We start from the raw sequence: 26,569 nt of genomic DNA on the forward strand, positions 1-26,569 counted from the left end.
TAGGGGCTGGCGGCCTGGGAGACAGAGGCTCTGTCCTGCTGGGCTGCAGCAGGAGACAGCATTTGTCCCTGGCTCTGGGAGCCTGCCCCCTCAGCACGGCTGTTCTAGGGCCTAGGCTCGTGTTCTAGGGCCTAGTTTATAAGACCTTGCTGAGCATTCCCGGGGGGCTGGCCAGGATCTGGAGTGGGTGGGGTGTCGACCAGAGCTCGTGAATAGGAGTTCAGGACCGCCTGAGATCACTCGTAGTCACTTGTTTATTGATTCGCTGATTCAATAAGTGAACAAGGTGCATATCCCTGGGTTGTCAACATTGGGCCAGATCCTGGGGGCACAGTAGTGAGCAAACATGAGTGGGGCCCCTCTTCCCAGAGCTTCCAGGCCAGAGGAGCAGACATTTACCCACTAATCACTTCCATCAGGATGTGAAGTGCAAAGTGAGGTGAGACTTGTGAATGAGTGCAACGTGCTTCAGGGAGTCTGGGTCTCTCCTAAGCTGGGGGCTGCCAAGCCTTCCTGGGGAAGTGATGCCAAGAGGCAGGGATTGAGGGTTAACTGGGAGGCGGTGGAGGGAGGCCAGGGTTTGGGGGGCGTGGACTTGTGAAGAGCTGGTTGGGCTGTGGGCTGAGTAAGGAGGGTGACCCTGCCTCCTCCCCAACTCCCTCCATCCTCTGCCTGCCCGTCCAGGTGGAGCTGAAGGGACACAGGCCCCACCCATGAAGCAAGATTCTGGAAGGCTGGTATGGGCAGTACTGGCTGGGCAGATTTTGGTGGCAGGGGTGGGATAGAAATGAGACAAGGGAATTAAGGAAGGGGTTCCCAGAGAACCAGTAGCCCACAGCAGAGCCCCTGAAGGAGAAATCATATTTTTATCCCAGGCTGGCCTCCACTGTGACTTCAGGCAAATCTCCGAGCTTCACAGGTTATCAGCACCATGGAATGAATCATCGCGTCCCTCTTCATTTGGCTGGGCTCCCTTAGTTAAAAATGCAGACAGCGCTAGGTACCCAGGGGACAAGAGCAGAATAAGTTGGTTTTACACAGCTCTGCAGGCCCGGAGACAAAAGATAAATAAGAGGTAATTATGGTTATTAAGACTAAAGGATTTTGCAAGTAGGGCCCATGAAGAGGGGTGAAGAGACCTAGTGTAGGCAGTTTGCCGAGGAGGCTGGAGAAGCCCTTGGTGTCACTCTGCCGGGATGTGAAGACTGAGGATGACTCGGAGCGTGTTAAGATTGTCGTCCTCCCGCCCCTCTGTTCCAGTGACAGCAGGAGGAGGAAGCTGGATTGAGATGGAGACAAGGTGTGGGGTTCTGTCATGGGAAGGACTTGTGCTCAGAAGTGCTGTTGGATTCAGAAGTGGTAACAGAGATGGGGTGCAGCCTAGCTTTTCTTGGGTGATGCTAACAAGAGCAAGGGTACCCACCTGTCGGTGGTTAGAGGCAATTGGAGGGTCCCACTGACTCTGAAATTCCTTCCAGCCCATTTCTGGGTCCAGCACGGAGACCACATTTTATTATCTTTTGCATTTTTATTTATTTGTGGCTGTGGTGGTCTTCGTTGCTGTGAGCAGGCTACCTCTAGTTGCGGCGAGTAGGGGCTACTCTCTAGCTGCGGTGTGTGGCCTTCTCATTTTGCTGGCCTCTCTTGTTGCGGAGCTTGGGCTCTAGGGCACGTGGGCTCTAAAGTGAGGGCTCAGTAGTTGTGATACACAGGCTTACTTGCCCCACAGCACGTGAGATCCTCCTGGACTAGGGATCGAACCCATGTCCCCTGCATTGGCAGATGGATTTTTAACCACCGGACCACCAGGGAAGCCCGAGACCACACTTTAGATATCACATTCAGGCTGAGAGTGGGAGAGAGGTAGATTATCACAAGGAAAGGACTGGAATCTTGGTTTTCATCCTCCAGTGGGATGCCTTTAGCTTCAGAAGAAGTTAATGGACTTCCCACTTGCCAGATTGACCCCCCTCCTCGCCCCGTATCCTCTGCCTTTGGCTTTGGAACAGCTGGTTTATGGATTGTTGATAAGCTAGAGATTTTGCTCTTTGCTGGGCAGATGCACTTCCAGAACCTGCACACACAGTCTCACTCCCCTTCCTTTAAAAAAAAAAAAAACCCATTCATATTTAATTCAATGATTCTAAACAGCTCCCACACCATCCTGCCTCTCCACATTGTGATCCATCACCGTCTTCCGTAATGCACGTACCTGCCAAATTAATCTTTATGGCTTATCAGCGAGAAGACTGCAGAGGATCAAGCTGAGTGTCTCTCAAGTTATGTCATGGGCGCTCACAGCTGGCAGCTCTTTCTGACTGTTCAGATGGGCGTGTGCCTTCCCTCATGCGGCTCCGTGCATTGTCTTCAGCTGTCTGTCACTTCCACAGTAAGAAAATCTGTGCAGCTGTCCCCAGGGGAACAGGAGGAAGGGAGAGGGACAGCTGGGTTCTAATGAACTCCCTTGGGGAGTCACCACTGGGAAGTTTTGATTATTAGGGTGCAAGAGGGTGCTTGCTTCAAGGGTGCAAATAAACCCTAGCCTGGGGCCACTGCGCATCAGGCAGAGGCCAAGGGGAAGCTCAGCTTTATTCTTCATCTGTCCGTGTCTGCCCTTCCCTCCCTGGGTGATTGGGGCAGCCCAGGACCAGGTCCAGTGACCTTGCACCCCACTGGGCCAGTTTCTCTTTACAACACAAATACTCTTGTTCAGACCTTAAGCCAGTGGCAGTTCATGTTTTTTCAGGAGTAGTTGAGGGCCCACCTGGGAAATCCTATATATATTAAGTTATATATAAATATAGTAAGAAATATGCACATATTTACTTATAAATCACCCAGCAAGTTGCCAAACAGATGAGCAGGTACCCAAGAGATGGTGGAGCCCTAATATTCAGAGGAGAAGGAAGGTGAAGCTTCAGAATCCAGCTTCTGGCTTTCATCGGCCGGGGATGGAAGGCTCTGCCGCCCCCAGGCAGCCCTCTGTGATGAGCAGTGTTAACCGCGGCAGTCTGCATTCTTTCCAGAGACTCCATAAGGAGCTGCCCCTCAGCTTGGAGGACCTGGAGGATGTATTTGACGCCCTGGATGCTGATGGCAACGGCTTTCTGACCCCAGAGGAGTTCACCACTGGATTTAGTAAGTTCTGATGGGTGCTGGAGCCCCAGGGTACGGGTCGGCCTAAAGCCATATAAGGGTTTCCCAGGCGGTGCTAGCGGCGTAGAAACCGCCTGCCAATCAGGAGACGTAAGAGACGCGGGTTGGATCCCTGCGTCAGGAAGGTCCTCTGGAGGAGGAAATGGCAACCCACTCCAGTATTCTTGCCTGGAGAACCCCATGGACAGAGGAGCCTGGCGGGGGACAGTCCAGGGGATCGCAGAGACTCGGACACTGAGCGTCTGAGCACAGAGCCCATAAGGAGCAGCTCTGCTCCATCGTCTCTGAGGCAGCGTGTTGTACACCCTTTCCTGCCTCTCGAAGCTTCCAGATTGTGGGTCATTTGTTCTCTTTTCATGTACCCTCCATCCCTGCTCACACCACTGCCCCCTTGGTGCCCACCCCCTGGAGAATGGCAAGGAGCGAGCAGAGGAGCTCTGAGGGGAGGCTCGGCGTAAGAGGGGAGCTGAGGTGGGGTTTCCAGCCTGTCTGGGACCACAGAGAGGGACGCTTACATGGCTCATTGCAACCTGGCTGGCTGAGTCTTTCAGGCTGAGGGGCACCCACTTTCACAGGAATTTGTAAGGGGTTTGAATAGACCAGTTGTTCTCAAAGTGACCAGGAGGGAAAGAACTGAGATCCATGAATGAGATTAAAAAAAATAAACAATGACAACCCTGTATGCAAGACAGGAAAAAAGACACAGATGTGTATAACGGACTTTTGGACTCAGAGGGAGAGGGAGAGGGTGGGATGATTTGGGAGAATGGCATTCTAACATGCATACTATCATGTAAGAATTGAGTCGCCAGTCTATGTCTGATGCAGGATACAGCATGCTTGGGGCTGATGCATGGGGATGACCCACAGAGATGTTATGGGGAGGGAGGTGGGAGGGGGGTTCATGTTTGGGAACACATGTAAGAATTAAAGATTTTAAAATTAAAAAAATAAAAAACTAAAAAAATTTAAAAAATTAAAAAAATAAAAATTAAAAAATAAACAAACAAACAGATACACCATCAGATCTGATACTGATCAGTTCAGTTCCATTCAGTTCAGTCGCTCAGTCGTGTCCGACTCTTTGCAACCCCATGAATCGCAGCACACCAGGCCTCCCTGTCCATCACCAACTCCCAGAGTTCACTCAGACTCACGTCCATCGAGTCTGTGATGTCATCCAGCCATCTCATCCTGGGTCGTCCCCTTCTCCTCCTGCCCCCAATCCCTCCCAGCATCAGAGTCTTTTCCAATGAGTCAACTCTTCGCATGAGGTGGCCAAAGTACTGGAGCTTCAGCTATAGCATCATTCCTTCCAAAGAAATCCCAGGGTTGATCTCCTTCAGAATGGACTGGTTGGATCTCCTTGCAGTCCAAGGGACTCTCAAGAGTCTTCTCCAACACCACAGTTCAAAAGCATCAATTCTTCGGTGCTCAGCCTTCTTCACAGTCCAACTCTCACATCCATACATGACCACAGGAAAAACCATAGCCTTGACTAGACGGACCTTAGTCGGCAAAGTAATGTCTCTGCTTTTGAATATACTATCTAGATTGGTCATAACTTTTCTTCCAAGGAGTAAGTGTCTTTTAATTTCATGGCTGCAGTCACCATCTGCAGTGATTTTGGAGCCCAAAAAATAAAGTCTGACACTGTTTCTACTGTTTCCCCATCTATTAGAACAAATACAGGTCAGGTAAATCACCATACATCTGCCTCCTTCCAGGAACCTTGTATTCGCTTAGACATCTCTGATGCCTTTCCTGACCTTCAGAAATTGATAACTGACTTGTAATGTGAAGCACAGTGATGCTGGTGGCCAGGAGGACTGGGTGATAACATGAAGCACAGGGAGCCGGGCTGCTGGAGTGTGATGGGGGGAAGGCCTTAGAGAAGGAATCCAGGAAGAGATCACCTGAAGCCAGCCTTTAAACTTTTGAGAACTACAAGATGCCATCGTACCTGCCATGCACTCTGCCTTTCCCAGGTTCTAGCATCCCTAGCAGAATCCCATCCAAGTAGGAAAGACACAGAATCCAGAGCATGTCATCCAAAGATCTTTGCTCTGAAGGTCTGACCTCCCTTTTCTGTCTCTCGGCTGAACCTCAAGTGATTCCTGGCCACTGAGAAAGTGAAGGTCTTCCTTGGTGAGCATTGCCTAATTCAGACCCTTGTGCCCATGTGTCTCCCAGGTCACTTCTTCTTCAGCCAGAATAACCCAAGTCAGGAAGATGCAGGTATGCAGCTGGCCCAGCTCCAGGAGGAGAAGGTGTATCAGAGCAGAGGGGACGAGGACCTGGGCGACATGGACAAAGATGAAGAAGCCCAGTTCCAGACCCTTATGGACAGACTTGGAGCCCAAAAGGTTCTGGAAGAGTAAGTGGTGACATCGACCTGGGGGAGGGGGCCCAGCCCAGGGACAGCCTCTCCATCTGCCCCCTTCCACCTTAATGCTCATGAAACCCTCAGCCAGGTCCCGGGTCTCTGCTTCCAGCTAGACCAGTGACCCAGGGCAGCCTGCCCTTAGCCATGACCTGGCTGGGTGCTAGGATTTAGGGCTCGGACCTTGCTTTTTGCATTATTTTCACGGGAAACACCCTGATCCCCTGATCTCTCACTCTCTGCTGTTTATACTCAGCACGGTCCTTGGCTTAGTCTCCTTCACTTTAGGGGTGCTCACCCACCGGAGGGTAGTGCCAGGCTTTGAGGGTTTTCAATGAGTCGCACCTGAGGCTTCCTGTCACTGCCTGCTCACCTGCATCTCCACCTCCGCCGGGTCCCTGGGTCTGCAGTGCATCCCTTGTGCTTCTGCCAAAGGCACCTTATGTGGACGGGACTGCATGTCCGATCCCTGAGCCGAACCAAACCTGCTCTGGAAGCGAAGGTGGGAGGTGGACCCGTTTTCACCAGCTCATCACTTGGGCGATCAGTAACTCAGCTGAAAATTTTAGATGGTTGCCACTTCAAACCAAACATAATACTCCCATTTTTTTCCTTTTTGGCACAAAGTATTTTGTAAGAAAGAGACACATAAATGTAAGCCCAGGCATTTTCAGTGAAATGATATCAAAGGATGTCGTAACAGGTGGAAACTAGACAGAGGCCTGAGAAACGTGGAATGACTTCTGCCCCCGTTCCCATCATCACCTTTTGCCTCTTCGTGTTGGGGTCTCTGGGTCCTGGGTTGGGAGTGAGTTTCATGAGGGGCGGGAATGTCCTGATGATTGGAGCTGCTGTGTCTGGAGCTTGGAAAGAGGAAGATTATGGAGGAAAAGGATGAAGAGGAAGAAGAGAGTGGTCTTCACACAACGTGTGGGCCAAGACAGCATGTGTAACTCAAAGCATCTTCTAGGTTGTGGCAGAGTTGAGACAGGCTGGCAAGAGTATGGGCAGGTCAGAGGGGACACCAGACCCCACCTCTACAAGGACAAGAGGCCAGAGCCCAGTGACCATACCCATGACCCTGTGAAGCCTTGTCCTGGAGGAGGGGGCAGGAGAGGGCCGTGTGGGGGCCAAGGGACTGTCATGAAAGCCAGGTGCGTCTCTGTCCACTCATCACTTCCAGGCCAGCCACCTTACAGAGGCTGCGCAGAGGACCTCTGTCAAGGGCCCCAGGCAGGGCTGAGCCTGCATGATGGCTCCTGCAGAAGAGAAGGTTCCAGGGAAGGGTCGAACAGCGGACAAAACCAACACACAGTAGGAGGCCTGGGGACTTCCCTGGTGGCCCAGTGGATAGGAATCTGCCTGCCAATGCAGGAGACGTGGGTTCGACCCTGGTCTGGAAGATCCCACATGCCTTGGAGCAACTAAGCCTGAGCTCTGGAACCGGTGAGCCGCAACTACTGAGCCTGCATGCTGAGACTACTGACGCCTCCGTGCTGTAAGGGCCCAAGAGCTGCAGCTACTGAAACCAGCAGGCCCCAGAGCCCCTGTACTGCAACCATTGAGCCTGTGTGCCCTAGAGCCCGTGCTGCACAACAGGGGAAGCCTCCGCAAGGAGATCGCGTATCACAACAAAGAGTAACCCTGCTTTCCTAAACCAGAGAAAGCCTGTGCGTGGCAGTGAAGACCCAGCACAGCTGAAGATAAATGAATAAAATTATATATATATATAAATTAAGATGGTGCCCGGGCATTGCAGTTTTCATTAAAGTTAAACACTGTAACATGAAACATGAGGGGGACCATCCAGACCGCAGGACCCCAGATGAGGAAGCAGAAGAGGCTGGGAAAATTTCAGAGGTCTTTAAAGATCTCACCAATCAAGATGACATCTTGTTGGTTCGTGTGTTGTTCCAGAAGCAGGGAGATGGATGGACTGACCACCCAGAACCCCTTCTTACCCGCTACCCCTACATCCTTCCAAGAGAGTGATCCTGGCCTGGTCCAGATGTGGCAGGCAGAACACCCGGACTCCCAGCTTTTCTCAGTGCTCCGGCTGGCTGAGTGATTTGGCAGCTGGTCAGCCTTGGCTTATCTTCATCCAAGGTTCAGAGATTTGTTCCTTTTCCAGAAATTTGGGGCTTCCCAGGTGACACAGTGGTAAAGAATCTGCCTGCCAATTCAGAAGAAGCGAGAGACATGGGTTCAATGTCTGGGTTGGGATGATCCTCTGGAGAAGGAAATGGCAACCCATTCCAGTATTCTTGCCTGAAAAATCCCATGGACAGAGGAGCCTGGGAGGCTACAGCTCATAAGGGCACAAAGAGTTGGACATAACTGAGTAACTGCCCAATACGCAAAAAAAAAAGAAAAAGAAAAAAAAAGTGTAACCACAACTAGGTGGTTCAAAGAGCTTTGAAGAGCACCACAAGGTCTGCTAATTTCAGAGGAGGCTCGAGCCCCAATGGCTCACTGCCAGGTTCCAATAAGAACCTGAGGGATGCAAGCAGACAAGCCTTGGCCAGTGAGGTGCATCTTGAGTTTATCAGGCATTTACTTCATGAGGGGCAGCCTGCCTCAGTGATGGAGGGTCACTGTGGTATCACTCTGAGACCTTTCATCTCAGAACCCTCTGTGCCATCTCCACTGTATCTACAGTACAGTAGAGCAGATGACATGTTCTGTGGTGGGGGGTGGCGGGGAAATGGAACTCATTCTGGAGAACAGGGAGGCTCCTTACCTCCCTTTCTCTCACTTCTAAAATCTCTCATGTCATCCAATTCAGTGCTACATTTTCAGCAAGTAGTAGATGCTTGTTGGATGGTGGATGAGTGGATGCATAGATGGATAGATGGATGGATGGATGGGTGGGTGGGTGTGTGGGTGGATGTATGGATGCAAGGATGGATGGATGGATGGATGCATAGATGGATGGATGGGTGGATGCATAGATGGATGGATGGATGGATGGGTGGGAGGGTGGGTGGATGGATGTTTGGATGGATGGATAGATGGGTGGATGATTGGTCTAGGTGAGTTGGTGGATGTTTGGATAGAATGGAGCGAGGAAAGGAAAGAGAGAGGGAGAGACAATTGGATAGATGATCAGATAACTGACCAGAGCCAGCCTCACTTCTTGGTGAGCCTCCTCTCTGCTTGGTGCAGAGAGTAATATCTATGCCCCAGGCACATTGCTAACATGGCACCATCAAGTATTACTTTTGAATACAATTTCTCGGATATCGTGCTTGTTATACAAGCACAAGGGATTTTATTCTTTATCCTGAGGGCCCCTGGTTGTAGCTACCTTCGGATCACAGTGGCTTTGGAATTTAATGGACTGCAAATCAGATTGCTCTCTGGCTGTCTGTTTGATCACTGGCTGTAGACTGTTGAACCTCTCCAGAGGGAGAGCGGGGGCTGAGGCGTGCCCCCTCCCACCCCTCCCCTCCCTAATCACCATGGCCCTGTATGTCTCTGTTAAGTGCACGCACAAGAGCCCAGGGTGCTGGCTGGGGCGGGGGTGGCGCAGTACTGGGCTCATCACTCTGCGTCTGTCTCTCTGCCTGCTCCGTCCTGCTCACTCTCCACTGTCTCCCCGTGTGCACACTCGCATCTCTCAGACTTGCTCCTTCCCTTCCTCTCACCTATCAGTCATGCTGCTGCCTCTGGGCCCCAGTGGGGCGCAGTGTCTTCCCTTCCATTCCCTGCAGTGACAGTTGTTTTCAGCCACCCGTCAGCTGGCACGTCTTTCCCTCTCAGCCGTGAGGATCGTCCTTCCTGGGGCGACAGGCCTTCTCCTTCAGCTCCACGATGTCTGTCCTCACAAGCCCTGGGCTCCTGTCCTCCTGCATCCTCAGACAGGCCTGAGCTTGCCTCCTGGCTCCATCGCTTCACAGCTGAGTGACCTGAGATGTCTCATTCACCCCTCTCCGTCTGTCTCCTCACCCTTAAGCGGGGGTGTTAGCAGCACCTGCCTCACAGGTGGCTGTAGGACCAAATGAACAAACATTCATAAAGCAGCCGGCATGCAGCAAGCACTCAATAAATGCCAGCCCCTGATGTCACTGTCCCGACCACAGTGATGATGCTCTGGTTGCCCCTGTCACCCCTGGAGCCTCAGGGTGTCCCAGGAAGCCTCGTGCCCACACTCTTGCCTCAATGCTCCTTTTTCTCTTGCAGTGAAGCTGATGTCAAGCAGCTCTGGCTGCAGCTCAAGAAGGATGAGCCTCACTTACTGTCCAACTTTGAGGATTTCCTGACCAGAATCTTCTCGCAGCTCCTAGAAGCCCACGAGGAGAAGAATGAGCTGGAGTGCGCCCTGAAAAAGTGGGTACCCGTGTCAGCCTGCCCTCTGCACAGACACGTGCAAACCAGGAACACCCTTTCTGTCTTATATCCAGCGATGCCGCCTTTCGGCCATCCACCCGAGCTGGGCCTGGGCTTGAGCTGACACTGTGTGTATGTTTCTAAGCCCTGGCTCATGTGTACTAGGCCCTCAGCTGCGCTCAGCACTGTGCTATCTTGTGTGCACAACTCATTCGGATATTTATCATCATCCACATTTTACAGATAGGGAAATTGAGGCAGTGGAAGGGTAAGTAACACATCCCCAGAATTCACAGCACGTAAGAGGCAGTATGTATTCCGTTAAGCCAGATAGGCTGGTACCCAAGACCCATTAGAAACCACCTTACCCGCCTCTGGGCAGTAAGGCCCCAGCATTTTGGGACCTTAGGCTGGGAGGAGTCCCTGTCTCACTGAATAAAAGTAGGTCCCAGCGCCTCCTCTGTGGATGTTAGAAGTAGAACCAGGAAATCAGGAGCTCTGGGTCTGAGCCATGTGTGGCTCTCCAGCCAGCTAGCTCTGTGACCTTGCTCTGCTCTCTTGACCTCTCTGAGCTTCGGTTTTTCTCACCTGTAAAATGAGGGGTTGGATTATTTCCTGCCCCTCATCACTCCATCTCTGACCCCAGCCTTGATCACCCCCAAGGAGCCACAGGAAAGTCAGGTGACACCCCCTTGTTCCCTAGGGAGGCGGGGGCCTGAGTGGCCACAGTGACCCAGCTCAGGGCTTAGAATCTTCCCTGCAGGGGGGCCCTCTGTGGCCTGCACCCCCACAGGGAGAGACTTACTTCAGAGCCTTTCAGTCCTCACATCCATCTGTAAGTGGCTTCCATTCGTGCTTTTGTCCCAGTTTAATGATGGTTATAAAGTTCATGAGCTGAAAGTCAAGTTCACTGTCGGCTGTGTGGGAGAAGTTAGTTCAGCCAGGAGTTCCAGCCCTCTGTGTCCACATCCCGGCCAGCTACCCCTACCCTGGGTCAGCTGATGGAGTCCACCCTCGGCTGGGGTGGGGGTCACTGAACTGTCTGGCAGTCGATTTCCCAGAGGCCTGTAGCAAGCAGAGCACTGAAATGGGCACAGGAGCACCCTGAGCTCCCGCCCGGGCCCTGCCACCGACCAGCTGTGTGACCTCAGGCAATGTGCTTTACCTCTCTGTGCTCCTGTTTCCTTACTGGCAGCCTTAGAGAACAGGATTGGTGCTGTTTAAACTTTCTGATGGAGACTCATCAGAAGAAATGCACTTGACTTTGGAGCTCACACACGCTTGCATGTCTGAGTAACTGAAACCAAAGTTTCATGAAACATGCTCGCTCTCCTTACATGTGACGAACTCTGAGGTTTTCTATTTTATAGCACGTGCATACTCAGTCATGTCTGACTCTTTGTGACCCCATGGACTGTAGCCCACCAGGCTCCTCTGTCCATGGGATTTCCCAAGCAAGAATACAGGAATGGGTTGCCATCTCCTCCTCCAGGGGATCCTCCTGACCTAGGGATTGAACTGTGTCTCTTGTGTTTCCTGCATTGGCAGATGAGTTATTTACCTAGGAAGCCCAGCAATAAGAAATACGCAGTAGGTCCCATTGGAGTCTCTGCATTCTCTTTTCTTCCCTTAAAGAAAGAAAAAGCACTCATTATATCCTGCTTCCTGGTTCTACCTGAACCAGGTGATCCCTGGAGGTCCTTGTAGCTCAAGGCAAACAAGAAACTGAAACCCCAGAAGGATCAGTTCAGTTGCTCAATTGTGTCCGACTCTACGACCCCATGGACTGCAGCACGCCAGGCTTCTCTGTCCTTCACCAACTCCCAGAGCTTGCTCAAACTTATGTCCATTGAGTCAGTGATGCCATCTAACCGTCTCATCCTCTGTTGTCCCCTTCTCCTCCCACCTTCAATATTCCCCAGCATCAGAGTCTTTTCCAATGAGTCAGCTCTTCACATCAGGTGGCCAAAATATTGGAGTTTCAGCTTTAGCATCAGTCCTTCCAATGAACACTCAAGACTGATTTCCTTTAGGCTTGACTGGTTGGATCTCCTTGCAGTCCAAGGGACTCTCAAGAGTCTTCTCCAACACTACAGTTCAAAAGCATCAATTCTTCACTGCTGAGCTTTCTTTATAGTTCAACTCTCACATCCATACATAACTATTGGAAAGACCATAGCTCTGACTAGACAGACCTTTGTTGGCAAAGTAATGTCTCTGCTTTTTAATATGCTGTCTAGGTTGGTCATAACTTTTCTTCCAAGGATACAGAAGGATACTGGAGAAGGAAATGGCAACCCACTCCAGTATTCTTGCCTAGAGAATCCTGTGGACAGAGGAGCCTGGTGGGCTGCTGTCCATAGGGTCGCACAGAGTCGGACACAACGGAAGCGACTTAGCAGCAGTAGCAACAGAAGGATACGGAATAGTTAAATGGGAGGCTTTACAAATAGCTCAGGTGAGGCCAAGTGATGCTGGGACATCTAGGAGGCGAGTTTGGGAGTTTGGGCTTGTTTGAGGGAGAGACACACTCTGGTTAGCGAGAAAAGGAGGTATGGAGAATTTTTAAAAAATGTATTTATTTGGCTGTCCTGGATCTTAGTTGTGGCACACAGGATCTTTAGTTATGGCATGTGGGATCTGATTCCCTGACCAGGGATCGAACCTGGGGTCCCTGTATTGGGAGCACAGAGTCTTAGCCATTGGACCCCAGCAAAGTCCCCTGGGCTAGAGTCGGGGAACCTTGACGACTGTCAGAGCATCTCCCAGGCTCCCCCTTGAGCCGACTGTTCAGTCCAAGGTCTAACTCGTCAGTCTATCTGGGACATGTGCGTCACCCAGAGAGGGTGACAAGGCTTGACTGCTGTGGGCCTCCTGGGGCTGGGCACCAGGGCACGGCCGCATGTGACTAGTACCTGGCATGTGAGAGATGTGGGTTTGATCCCTGGGTCGGGAAGATCCCCTGAAGAAGGAAATGGCTACCCACTCCAGTATTCTCATCTGGAGAATCCCGTGGACACAGGAGCCTGGTGGGCTACAGTCCATGGGGTTGCAAAAGAGTCAAACACAACTAAAGCAACTTAGCATGCATGCATAGCGGGCATTTGCTCTGTGCCAGGCTGAACTGGGCAAACAGAACACAGAGTCCCCATCTCTGAGGAGTTTACAATCACGCCCAGGAGGCAGAGCCGTAAAAATTGTGCTGCAGAGCCGACCAGAAAATCCCTGGGCTGTTGAAACACTCGACAGCGTTGCCATTGGCAGCAGCAGTAGCCTCGGCTTCCCCCTCCTTTTCTGAACCACACACCTCGGTTCTCTCTCCCAAGGGGCCCAGAGAAATGTGACTAACCTGGGGGCACTCCTGGCCCCAGCTCCCACGCTGGCTGTGCCCCTCGTGGTTAGTTTTGCTGCAGTGAGTGAGGAAGGGCCCCCAGCATCTTCCAGGGTCACCTCCAGGCTCTGGGAGGGAGGAGGATGCAGCAGGTGGGATGCTTGGGGGTGGCATCTTGATGTCTGGAGACTCGAGGATTGAGATAGTGTCAGAAACAGTGCGGGGCCTTTCCTCCCTGCTGGCGGCTTCATTTTCTGACTCTGCACCTCAGGAGCAGGGGAAGGAGGCAAGTCTGGGAGCCTTCCACCTCCCCCCACCCTGTCCCTTAGAACAGGGGTTGAGAAACCCTCAGATTTGGGCTAGAATCTGGGTTCGGTGTTTGGTGCTGCTGCATGTCCACAGGCAAGCAGCCATGACCCAGTGGGGTGAGGCAGGGGCAGGTCGAATGCAGGGACCTTGGGCTAATGCCCAGCTCCTCTGCTGCGCCTCCAGAGGTAGGTGCGTGCCCTCCAGCGCCTCCACTTCCCTCTGAGGAAAAGGGAGATCAGGTCGCAACCAAGCCACTCTTCTCTGCATGCACCATGCAGAGACTTGGAGAAACTTATACTTTACCTTAGGAGACGTATGAGTAGTTTAACATGAGAAAGGACTTCTGGCCATCAGAGTGATGAACTCTTCCACTGTAGAAAGCATCTTGCCATTTATGGTGATTCAGAAAAAAAAAAGCTTGGGCTTTCCAGATGTAGAATGGGGCTGCCCGGAGGCAGCAGCAACGGTAGGGATTCTGGAACCACACCCCAGGAGGACCCCATTGGCTTGGTCTGGAGTGGGGGCTCCAAGTCCACATGTATAAACTCTCCTGACTTTGGACCAGAGCTGGAATCTGCTGGAGGAGTTGCTGGGTTGAGTTCCTTACCAGGATCTAACCCCGAGGATGGGGGAGAAGATGGATTAGGCTGTATCTGGGGAGTGCTTTGAGCTCTTTGAATAGAAGTGCTTTCGAGATCAAAGGCAGCCTCGGCTCCATCTTCTGCAGCTTGGAGCCTGGAAACACCCCCAGGCTGCCCTTTCTGCATCCTGGGTGGACCACCTTTGGCCTTGGCGAGCTTAGCCCACACCCTCGTTGGCATCGGTCCCTCATCTGCACAGTGTTTCCTGGTCCAGATGTTCAGGCCTTGGGCAGTTTCTCAGGAGCATGGAGGTTGGCGGGAGTGGGCTGCACTTGCAACTCCACCCTCCCAGCCACTGTCCCGCTGCTGTCTGTGCAGACTCACTTCCCTCAGCCCCGAGAAGGTGTCCCGACCAGGAGGGAGGGTGTCTCACAACCTGACAGGCAGCCCAACTGGGATACCTGGTACCTGAGACAAGCCTGAGAGCTGGTGTTCTGTGATGGGGGCGGGGGGGGGGAATCACTGTTTCTTTGACCTTGCCACCAGATAGGGCAGGGGTCCCCAACCTCCGGGATCTAATGCCTGCTGATCTGAGGTGAGCTCATGGAATAATAATAGAAATAAAGGGCACAGTTACTGTAATGCAACTTGAATCATCCGGAAAACAATCCCCCCCAACCATCACCCTGGGCAGGAGGGAATTATCTTCCATGAAAATGGTCCCTGGTGCCAAAAAGGTCGGGGACCACTGATGGCAATTAAAGCATTGTGTGTATGACCAGTAGTCCTTGTGATGAATCTTAGCTGTGTGGTTCTGGCAAGTTAGATTGTTTCAGAATGACCAGGGGCTCTGGGTTAAAAGGTAGATCCTTAGGTTCCTACCCCAGAGGGTCTAAATCAGTATGTCCTGGGGGTGGGTTCTGAAACAGGTAGACCCCAGACCTCACTGAGAAATGCTGTCTAGCTTCTAGAAGGTGTGTGTGTTAGTCACTCAGGGGCTTCCTTGGTGGCTTAGATGGTAAGGAATTCACCTGCAATGCAGGAGACTCAGGTTCGATCCCTGGGTCTGGAAGATCCCCTGGGGAAGGGAATGGCAACCCACTCTAGTGTTCTTGCCTGGAGAATTCCATGGACAGAGGAGGCAGACTGGTGGGCTACAGTCCACGGGGTCCCAAAGAGTCGGACACGACTGAAAAAACTTCCGGAAGGTACCAGGCTGCAACAGGCACACCCTGGCTCTTCCAGTCTGTAACTCCTCTCCTGTTCTCTGAGTAGAGGGAAGTTCTCGGGGTGGGCCCTCGGCCATGAGGCCACGGCTTAGTCACGCCTGTGTTTTTTAAATTGGTATCCTATCATCGGAGGCAGAAGCACATTGTTAACTTTGCCCTGAGAGCAGAAGGAACAGTGAGGATGATTGTGCTCTATGGTTACTGGGAGCATGATTTGTACACCTGACTAATGAAGAATGGTTTGTTTTATAGGCTGGGATAAAGCTGCAAAGTTGGTTTATACAAGGCAGCAGAATCTGATTAGGGAGAAACCATCCATCTTGAAAATCCAATTGGCGATTTTACAGCCTTCGCAGAATTTTCGACAAACTCGTATGTTTGCCTTTCATTCAGTGATACTCTAATCCTGTGTGTGTGTGTGTGTGTGAGAGAGAGAGAGAGAGAGGGAGACAGACGACAGAGAGACTGAGAGAGACTGCTTTCAGGGGAGCAAGAGAACCCTAGTGAATTTTTCTAGTAAGAGCCTCCCTTTGCCTCTGGAGACCGCAGTTGCAAGGAAAAGGCAGCAGGGAGCGGTGGCGAGTCTGCGTCCCAACCACGAAGTTGGCGGAGGCGGAATGCGCTTCCATTTTCTTCTCTGGCAAAAAGCAGACTCACTGAGATGCTTCTGGCCCAGGGTCTCCATTCTGTGAACAGAGCATGAGGGGCAGGGGTCGGGGAGACGGGAAGGGGGCAGCCCCCAGACATTCAGCCCCGCTCCTCGCCCCCGTGCTCTCTCACTCCACAATTGACAGACACCAGATGCAGTTTGGATGCTGACAATCCAGAACACAGAGATGTGGAATCGTCAGCTTTCTTTTTAAAAATTTTTATTGGTGTATCGTTGATTTACATGTTATATTAGTTTCTGCTATACAGCAAAGTGAATCAGCTCTACATACATATATGCTGTGCTGTGCTTAGTTGCATCTGACTCTTTCTGACCCCGTGGACTGTAGCCCACCAGGCTCCTCTGTCCATGGGGTTTCTCCAGGCAGGAATGCTGGAGTAGCTTGCCAAGACCTCCTCCAGGGGATCTTCCCAACCCGAGGATCAAACCCAAGCCTCCCACATTGCAGGTGGATTCTTTACCATCTGAGCCACCAGGGAAACCCATATATCTACATGTGTGTGTGCATGTGTGTGCATGTGTGTGTGTGTGCACACGCGCATGCTAAGTCGCTTCAGTCAGTCCAACTCTGAGATCCCTTGGACTGTAGCCCACCAGGCTCCTCTGTCCATGGGATTCTCCTGGCACGAATACTGGAGTGGGTAGCCACTCTCTTCTTCAGGTAATCTTCCTGACCCAGGGATCGAACCCAGGTATCCTGCATTGCAGGAGGATTCCTTACAGCTGACCCACTGGGGAACCCATATATATGTATATGTGATATATAATATATCTTTTTAAAATTCTTTTCTCATGTAGGTCATTACAGAGTACTGAGTAGAGTTCCCTGTGGTATACAGTAGGTCCTTATTACTTGTCTGTTTTGTATATAGCAGTGCGCACATGTCAATCCCAATCTCCCAATTTATGCCCCCAGCCCCATTTTCCTCCCCAGTAACCGTAAGTCTACCGTGTAAACTTACCGCTTAAGTTTACCGTAAGTTTTCTGCGTCTGTGCCTCTATTTCTGTGTTGTAAATAAGTTTATTTGTACCATTTTCTTTAGAGCCCACGTATGTGATATCATATGCTGCGAGGACAGGCTGGAGGGCATGGGCTGGGAGTTGAAGCCTGGGTTCTCCCGCCGCTCTGGCCCCAGGAACCGGGTGACCACAGACTGCCCCCCTCCCTGCCTCGACCCTCATTTGCCTTCCTGTGGACACACAGGACACGTGTCTGTGATGGGAGGGGCTCTTCCTCTCTCTGCATCTGCCTCTCTCCAGGCTCTGCAAACCAGAGTCCACAGGCACACACATGAAATCAGAACGACCCCTCTCCAAGGCCTGTGGCCATTGCTTAAGCTGTCCTTTGAGTTCAAGTTTCTGAAATGTATCTAAAATGCAGACAAATGCTGCTTGTCCTGTCCAAGCTCAAAACTACACCTCCATTTAGGGAAGGAAGACATGGCATTGTTTCCTGGAGTAATTTCAGCACATCCTGCCTAGAACCTAGACACTGGACCTGGTGATTTTCTGAGACCCTTTGTTCCTAAGGAAAGGAAAAGGAGAGAGCAAACTGGGGGAAAAAATATTTTGACCAATTAATAGTTGACAGCGGGAAGGCCTCGCCCGTGTGCCGTTAGCTGGGGCCCCAGGGTGCTGAGGATTAAAATACTCTGCTCACGCCTGGCACCTTGACTCTCCATGTGCGGTTGGTGAAGGTTAATTAATTTCCACGGTGCCTGTCAGAGGCTGGCAGGGAAAGGTCTTGCTCCCTGAGAATTCTCTCTGAACCTAAGCCTTGTACTGATGGGGAGCATCGCTATCTCCAGCCCTCCTTGCTTCCCACACACGTCCCATCCTTAGATCTCCAATACGCCTGATACTGTGCACATGCACACACCACACACACACACACACACACACACACACACACACACAAGTCATCCTTGCAAGAGAGGGAGTCCACTGTAGTCAGACACCCAGGGTGGCATTTCTCTTTGAGGTTGGTTAGACCTTTTACCCTGGCTTTCGGTAGGTCATTCGCTCTAAAAGGGCTGGTTAGAAACAGCATTCTCTCTCACTGGAGCTGTTCTAAACCACTTTGGGTACATACTTGGTGGAGATATTATGGCAAGGACTCTAACACTGGAAACATGGTTGGATCAGACAAGCCTTTCAACCCCCAAATTCTTCGATTCCCCTGGAATCTGGCATTTCCCTGCCACCCCATGTGGTCCACCCATGGACTTCTGAGTCTGGTATCCAAAGTCTTATATTTATTTCTTACAGGTTTTCAGTGTTAACACTTTGAGCACAGCCCCTGTGGGTGACATCAGTGTCTGAGTGTCCATAACCTGGTGGAGACTGCATAAACCCAAAGCAAAGAGTCATTCAGGATTTTGAAAGCTTCAGATAAAGACATGCGGTGTTCTCTGAGGTCAGGGAAGGGGGTCAGGAAATTGGAACAGATGGAGTAATCCTCATGGAGAAGACTTCAGAGCCTGTGTTTGTGCATCAGGCAATCTGAGTGGTTCCAGAAACTGTGGCAACAAAGGGGTGTGTAAAAAGCAAACACAGTCAGTTGCCTCTTTCCTCTGATGGCAGAATGTGGTGAGCTTGGCTGGGGCACCACATGCCATATGCCCACATCTTTTGAGAGCGCCTCTTGCCACTGTTTCTCCCAGAGAAGTAATTTCTCTGCAGCCCCTGCTCACACACAGCTTGCGTCTCTAATGGATCACTCCGACAGGAGGTTTTATTGACTAAGCTTTCTCTTCTTCACCTTTCTGATTGCTTCTAACCCTTTCCAAACCCAGCAGCCCTTTTTTCCTTAAAACAAAGACCCTCCACCCCTTGCGGAGCACTGGCCCTTGCTCTCTGGAGCCCGTGATAATAATTAGGATGATAAATAATCCCTTATATCTGTCTAGGACTTTGCAGTTCCAAACACTTTACCTGCTCGTTCACTGTGACGATGCTGGGAGGAATGGGGAGCAGCTGTTATCCTGGGATCAAAGGATGTCGAAGCATTTACCCAAGGTCACACAGAGGAAATGAGCTGGTTCCGGGATCATAACCCTGGCCGTCTGCACCCCCTGAGCTGGGTTAGTGATGCCTGTGGTATACACAGCACCTTAATATTCTCATTCTCGAGCTTGTGTGTCCAGCCCTGGGTCACGGCTCAACCTCTGAAGTCCTTCACGCCTCAGCAACCCCCAAGGAGACCAGGTTTGTTCAAAAGCATTTCCAAAGTATGAGTTCCGTGTGGGAGCCCATATGGGCCCAGGACCACTGATGCCCACCTGTATCCCAGGGCTTCTTTGTGGTGGGTCCCTCCTCCGTGATGAGGGCTGGGGTAGGTGCCATTCAGAGGCTGCATCTCTCTTCCCTCCATTTGTTTTGCTGTTGTCCTTGAGGTTCAGACGCTAAGTTGTGTGCAACTCTTCAAGATCCCATGGACTTCCCTGTCCTACACCATCTCCTGAACATTGCTCAAACTCATGATGCCATCCAACCATCTCATCCTCTGTCATCCCCTTCTCCTCCTGCCTTCAATCTTTCCCAGTGTCAGGGTCTTTTCCAATGAGTCAGCTCTTCGCCAGAGTATTGGAGTTTCAGCTTTAGCATCAGTCCTTCCAATGAATATTCAGGACTGATTTCCTTTAGGATGGATTGGTTGGATCTCCTTGCTGTCCAAGGGACTCTGAAGAGTCTTCTCCAGTACCACAGTTCAAAAGCATCAATTCTTCAGTGCTCAGCCTTCTTTATAGTCCAATTCTCACATCTGTGTTTATAAAATTACTTACTTCACGACTAACAAACTGACATGTGAGCATGAAAAGCATAAAGTTTATTAATTTAATCCAATAAAACTTCAAGTTAATATAACAGGTTTAATTATAATGTAGAATTAATGCCCTGCATGGTTATTAGGCTTACATGGTACATAGCTTATATGAATGATTGTAATTAGTATGACTTGAGCAGCGCCAAATCCATTTCGAAGTTTTTCTCATCTCACTTTATCAGTTCTCTGGTGCTTGTATAGTTGGAATCACTGTCTGTAGTTTTCCTGAATACCATTTGCCATGTAGCATTTGAAGTTCGTCCATCACAGGAAGACAGTTCCAGGCACCAGGAGAAGACTATCTTTATCTCTGAAATTTCCCATCCACTGTGTCCATTTCTGTCTCCAGGGGGTCCCTGTACAACCGCAGGTGTCTCAGTCCCTTGTTTCTCACCAAGATTTTCTTGTAATTGTTGTGGGGTAGCTAAGAATCAAAGCAGCAATCCAACCATTTGTCATTTACTGAGAAAAGGGTTCTCCTTCTTTGCCAAAAAGGTGCCTGTTACTCCCAAAATGGGAGGTCCAGTGGTGAACAGAGAGCCTCAGCTCAGAAGAGTCTTGGGGAGCTGTGCCCTTCTCTCTGGGCACAACCCTGGGCCAATGCGGTACTCACTCCAAGTCAGGTTCACGGTCTTGGAGGTACAACCAGGAAGGTGAACTCAGATCAGTGAGTAACCTTGACCGTGCGTTCTGGGGTGGCTGTGTGGTTCCTGTAGAACTGAAAGGACGCCAATCAAAAGTGTGGCCTGTGCAAGGGATGCCAGGTTCCCCTAGCAGACAGCGAGTGAGGAAAGACCAGCCCATGGGCTGTGGTGCGGGAGACTTGAGTTCGATCCCTGGGTCAGGAAGATCCCCTGGAGAAAGGAATGGCAACCCACTCCAGTATTCTTGCCTGGAGAGCTCCGTGCATAGAGGAGCCTGGTGGGCTACAGCCCATAGGTTTGCAAAGAGCTGGACATGACTGAGAGACTAACACTTTGAGTTTCACCCTCCCCAAGGCCCTGTGCTGAGATGGTCTGAGTCCTTGGACAGGAGCGGCCCCTCCCTCTGTAGGGGGGTGTTGCGATGGAGGTGGTGGTCATCACCATGGAACCTTTTGAGAGCCTGTGAAAAACGAAGGTCACCCAAAGTTCAGCACACTAGGAGAGTACAGCTCAGGCAGTGCTGATGGAGCCAGGTGGAAAGAAAGCATCCAACATGGAAAAGAGATAAACCAAGAAACCAAGCAGAGAAAGCGCCCACACTTTTATGCTGTGGACAAGCATAGGGATCGGTGGGCAATGCGATGATGAGTGCCCGAGGCTGGGTGGGTTGATGCTGGCGTAAAGCATCGCGCAAGAAGATGGAGCCGGGATGCTCCCCTCCTCACCAGCAAGTGTGTGGGTCATCTGGGAGGGACGGGCGGGAGACAGGAGGACGAGAGGGTCCTGCTGGCCCTCCGTGGTCTGCTGATCCTGAGGAGCTGACCCTGCAGTCTTGGCTGACCAACCCACGTGGTCCCCCCACCACCCAGAGCTCCACTGGGGAATAGAGGCATCTCATCAGACTCTCCTCTTGTCACCTGTGCAGGAAAATCGCTGCCTATGATGAAGAAATCCAGCACCTCTACGAGGAGATGGAACAGCAAATCAAAACTGAGAAGGAGCAGTTTCTCCTAAAGGTGAGAGTCCATTCAAGTCCGGGGCTTGGCTGTGCTGGCCGGGCTGAAATAGTGAAATAGCACCTGCTCTGACCGCCTTCCGCCTCCTGGACCTAAGATTGCAGTATCCCCACGGCATTATTGATTTCCCATTTCTTGGCTTTTTTTTTTTTTCAAGGTCGTTGTCACCTTCAAATTTGGCATGTAATTTACTGGTTCATTTTGATCGATTGTGGTCTGTCACGTCCCATTAAGTTGTTGGCCCCAGAGAGCAGGGGTCGTCCTCTTTTATGGGCTGATGTGCCCTTGGCATCCCCACTGTGCCTGGAGCAGAGGAGGCAGGCAATCCACAAGTGTCTGTTGGGTCAATGAGCGAACGAGGATTACAGAGGGATTGAGGGGTTCACCACTGAAAGCTTCCTGAAGGCTGGGCTTGATTTTGGTCATTCCTGGAGGGAGCTAGTGTGCATGCTCCCTGTCCACGTGGACAGGGGGGTCACTGAAGCTCTGGGATGTCGTTTGTTGTTGCTGTTCAGTGGCTAAGCCGTGTCCAACTCTTTGCAACCCCATGGACTGCTGCATACCAGGCTTCTCTGTCCTTCACTATCTCCCAGAGTTTGCTCAAACTCATGTCCATTGAGTGGATGACGCCATCCAACCACCGCATCCTCTATTGTCCCCTTCCCCTCCTGCCCTCAATCTCTCCCAGCATCAGGGTTTTTTTTTTTTTTTTCCCCAGTGAGTTGGCTTTCACATCAGGTGGCCAAAGTATTGGAGCTTCAGCTTCAGCATCAGTCCTTCCAGTGAATATTCAGGGTTGATTTCCTCTAGGATTGACTGGTTTGATCTTCTTGCTGTCCAAGGGACTGTCAAGAGTCGTCTTAGCACCACAATTTGAAAGCATCAGTTCTTCAGCACTCAGCATTCTTTATGGTCCACCTCTCACATCTGTACAAGACTACTGGAAGTCCAAAGGCTGAGTGGATCCTGCTGTTAAGCAGGTTCAAGGTGATGAAAGCAGTCTCCATCCAGGTGCCTTTGGGCCTCACGTGTCCCTCTTCCTGGTCTGGCAGGACACGGAGAGGTTCCGGGCCCGCAGTCAGGAGCTAGAGCGGAAGCTGCTCTCAAAGGAGCAGGAGCTGGAACAGCTGGTCCAGAAGCAGAAGCGGGTAAGCTTTCCTCCGCATCCTCAGAGGACCCGACTCTCTACTCTATCCTCCCCTCTTTTCTTACCCACTTTCCCTGCCCTTCACTTAAGGACTTAATTTTTTTCCAATCTGAGAAGAACCATTTAGTGGTACAAAAGAGAGCATTTGAAATCACAGGTGATCCCAAGATAAAACTTTATACTCTCCCATGCCTGGTGTTTAACTTGGAAAAATTGCCGACGGTCGAGGTATCTGCAGACATGGAGGTATAATTATGCCTGGGAGCCACCAGAAAGCCGAAACGCTAGTTTGTTTCCTGCATCCTGTGTGAGAGCGGAGGGAAATGCTGAGACATGGGGACAGTCACTGATTTGGGGGGAGGGGGCTACAGACTGTGATGTCTTCCTGCCGGAATGGCTGGGGATGCGTCCAGTTGGAAGAGGCTCCTCAAAGGTCCATTTGTCTGTTCCGTCTCTTCCCATGCACCCAGAAAATGCGCATCAGCCCCTTTGCGACTGCTCCCATCACTCCGCAGGATCAATGCCGACACCAGATGCTCCCTTGATGCACCTGAGTCCCCAGAGGCAGGCTAGGCAGTATCCCTGTGTGCATCCACCCTGTCTGGGAGACCCTGGCCCAGGACCCCAGAGAGATGGACTCTCTAGGCAAGTGAAAAATCAATGACTTTGGAGCTCGCACACACTTGCGTGTGTGAGTAACTGAAACCAAAGTTCCATGAAACATGCTCACTCTCCTAACATGTGACAAGCTCTGAGGTTTTCTATTCTATAGCACGTGCGTACTCAGGCTCGCCTGACTCTCTGTGACCCCATGGACTGTAGCCTGCCAGGCTCCTCTGTCCATAGAATTCTTCAGACAAAATTACTGCAGTGGATTGCCGTTCCCTTCTCCAGGGGATCTTCCTGACCCAGGGATGGAACCTGGGTCTCCTGCATTGCAGGCGGATTCTTTACCATCTGAGCCACCAGGGAAACCTAGGCAAGCCTCCTCTCCAAAGCGAGGGGCCCATAGGTAGAGAGACGACCGTTGCCACTTGGCCTCTGTTTTGCTTTGTTTGGAGCTGGAAGGAATCCAGCCCTGGACAGACCCAGACGCACTGCTTCCATTTGAAAAGAGAGGGATATTTTTAGCAGCACATTAAAATACGCTTGAAGACACCCTGTGCTAAGGCTGGAAGACAGGTCCACTCCTGCGAATCCCCAACCCGTAGATTTTGGTTTTTCTCCTGCAGCGAGATGCTCTCAATGCGCGGAACTGCCAGCTGCCTCCCCATCCCCCCGCACAGTCATACCTGGCTTCTCCTCCTTACTGTTCCGTATTAAGTTCTTCCCGAATAGATTTATCCCTTCAATGAATGATTGCCACTCGACTTAATTACTGCATGCTTGCCTGATTACTCAGGGGCCTCTTGAGATTGGCACAGACGTTCTTGTTTTTGCTTCCTTTTCCTCTTATTGGCCACATTCATTCAACTAAATCCATTATGATCTGTGTGCCTTGCTTTGCGTCTTTCTCTGGTGAGAGGGTTAGAAGCTCTGTACAGACTAATCACCAGCCAGAAAAACCTTAAGGTGTTTAGTTGCTTTAGGGACATGAGAAAAGGTCCATGTTTGGTTGGACCGGTTTGAGCTATTTCCTAAGGGTTTGCAGGGTTTGTGGCTGCAAACCCTGCAAACCCTTAGGAAATAGCAAACTTGTCTAGATGAAAGGACTCGGACTTGTTTAACTGAGAGAGGAAAAGGGAATAAATAGATTGATATTCAGGATTCATGACCGGGGAAGGTGGCTGTGTGAAGAACGACACTTAGCAGTTTCCACCTCCATCAAGGACCAAGGGGAAGCAGCTAGTGTGGAGGACACGAGGGGTTTCATGAGCGCCTAAGACATTGATGAGACCACTGGTGAGACGATGGTCATCAGCACTGGGATAGAGGGGCAGATGATGGTCTTTCTGAATGGTGCAGCCCCCTCCCAGGACTGTTTAAAAAAAAAAATGTTGCTTTAAAAACTGGATTTCATTTTGGCTCTGCTGGGTTCTCGTTGCTGCACATGGGCCTTTCTCTAGTTGGGTGAGTCAGGGTCACTTTCTGTCACGGCGGGAGGGCTTCTCACTGTGGTGGTTTCTCTTGCGGACCGCGGACTCTAGGACACAGGCACAGTGGTTGCAGCTCCTGGGCTCCAGAGCGTGGGCTCAATATTGTAGCTTAGTTGTGCCTCAGCCTGTGGAAGCTTCTCGGACCAGGGATCAAACCCTCTTCTCCTGCACTGGCAGGTGGATTCTCAACGACTAGACCACCAGTGAAGTCCTGCCCAGACTGTTTAGTAGCCCCGTGGAGACAGGGGAGAGACAGGAGTGCTCTGGAAGCTCCTTCCTGCCCCTGGAAGTGTGTGTGTGTGTGTGTGTGTGTGTGTGTGAATTGAGGGGCAGGACGAAGCTGACTGAAGCTGGAGGGTGGTGAGGGGCAATAGCAAGGGCTGCTGCCCGCCACATGGAGGAAGCCAGGTGGGGCCGGGAGAGGCAGCCTGACGGAGCTGGTCCCTCATCACTCCCCCTGCACGCCCCCTTCTGCCTTTCCAGCTGGAAGGCCAGTGCACTGCCCTGCACAATGACAAGCACAAGACTAAGGCTGAGAACACCAAGCTGAGACTCACCAACCAGGAGCTGGCACAGGAGCTGGAACGGACATCCCGGGAGCTCCAGGACGCCCAGCAGCAGCTGGAGAGCCTCCGGCAAGAGGCCCACAAGCTCCACCAGGAGAAGGAGATGTGAGTGTGACCCTTGCGCCGCCCGGATGCTGCCCTCCACACTGGTCCCCTGCTCTGAGCCTATGAGTGCTGCCCCCCCCCGCCCCCACCCCCACCCCAGACCCTTCTCCATGCTCATGACATGGGGACGGGGCTCCTCAGTCCCTCTTCTAACCTTCTTCTAGAATCCTGAGGTATGAAGCAGACTAGCTCTGTGTCAGGCATTACCTAGGATTGACAAGAAACATGCAGCCTTGTTCTCAGAAAATGTATTAAACGATCAGGATGATGTTATCCAACCATGTAGCAGGAAGTCTGGGGAAAGATGCTGAGTGAGGGGAGTGGCCAGACATTGACCCTGGAGGCCACGGCGGGCCGGGGAATCTTCCCAGGTCAGTGTGCCATGCGTGTGCAGAGTGTCACAGGGCGTGTGACGGGCCTGGAAGCAGCATCCCAGCTCGGCCCGTTTTTTTCCCACCAGCCTTCCTCTGTGTGGGCCCTGTGGGGGCAGCCCCACGTCTCTGGGCATGGTTTGCTGATAAAGCCCTGCCACTCTCTGACTGCTGGCAAAACCTTGGTCCGTTGCAGGAAGTGCGTGTGCTCAGTCATGTCTGACTCTTTGCAGCCCTTTGGACTGTAGCCCGCCAGGCTCAGTAGTTGTGATGCATGGGCTTACTTGCCCCACAGCATGTGAGATCCTCCTAGATCAGGGATTCTCCAGGCAAGAATACTGGAGTGGTTCATACCCTCCTCCAGGAGATCTTCCTGATCCTGGGATCAAACCCACTCTCTTGCGTCTCCTATATTGGCAGGCAGATTCTTTAACATGCTGCCACCTGAGAAGCCATTAGCCTAAATCAAATTGTTCTGCCGTCTGGCTGTTATGTAGTGTCTTGTATGATCTGGGACTGATCCAGAGTGAGAGGCAGGATGTGTGTTTAGATTTGGAGATTTTTACCCTAGGAAGATCCCTCCAGTTGAAAAATAGTTGTCTTCCCTAGCTGCTGGCTTAAAGCGAAACCAGCCCTTCCATTCCAAGGCTTGGATGCCGGGTGGAGGAACGGTGTATTTCATTGGAAACAAGCAAAATCAGTTCCTCCCCATTGAGAGCAGGTCAACAAGGTGCTTAACTTTATAAACAGAATTAAGGATTCAGCCTCTTAAAATTCAATCAAGGCCTAAAAGCAGCAAACATCTGAAA

At 51.4% G+C, this 26,569-nt stretch overlaps 1 protein-coding gene across 1 annotated transcript in view; it reads left to right on the forward strand.

The window, feature by feature from the left end:
* CRACR2A (calcium release activated channel regulator 2A) overlaps nucleotides 1–26,569 on the forward strand; it is a 71,700-nt gene that overhangs the window by 5,435 nt on the left and 39,696 nt on the right. The window contains exons 2-7 of the mRNA XM_068972137.1: nucleotides 3,027–3,138; nucleotides 5,350–5,533; nucleotides 9,722–9,868; nucleotides 21,385–21,475; nucleotides 22,528–22,623; nucleotides 25,202–25,389. Coding sequence (XP_068828238.1) covers nucleotides 3,027–3,138; nucleotides 5,350–5,533; nucleotides 9,722–9,868; nucleotides 21,385–21,475; nucleotides 22,528–22,623; nucleotides 25,202–25,389 — 818 coding nt within the window. The remainder of the gene's footprint in view (nucleotides 1–3,026; nucleotides 3,139–5,349; nucleotides 5,534–9,721; nucleotides 9,869–21,384; nucleotides 21,476–22,527; nucleotides 22,624–25,201; nucleotides 25,390–26,569) is intronic.

The sequence above is a fragment of the Capricornis sumatraensis genome, chromosome 4 (genome assembly GCF_032405125.1).
Source record: "Capricornis sumatraensis isolate serow.1 chromosome 4, serow.2, whole genome shotgun sequence".
NCBI classification, from domain to species: domain Eukaryota; kingdom Metazoa; phylum Chordata; class Mammalia; order Artiodactyla; family Bovidae; genus Capricornis; species Capricornis sumatraensis.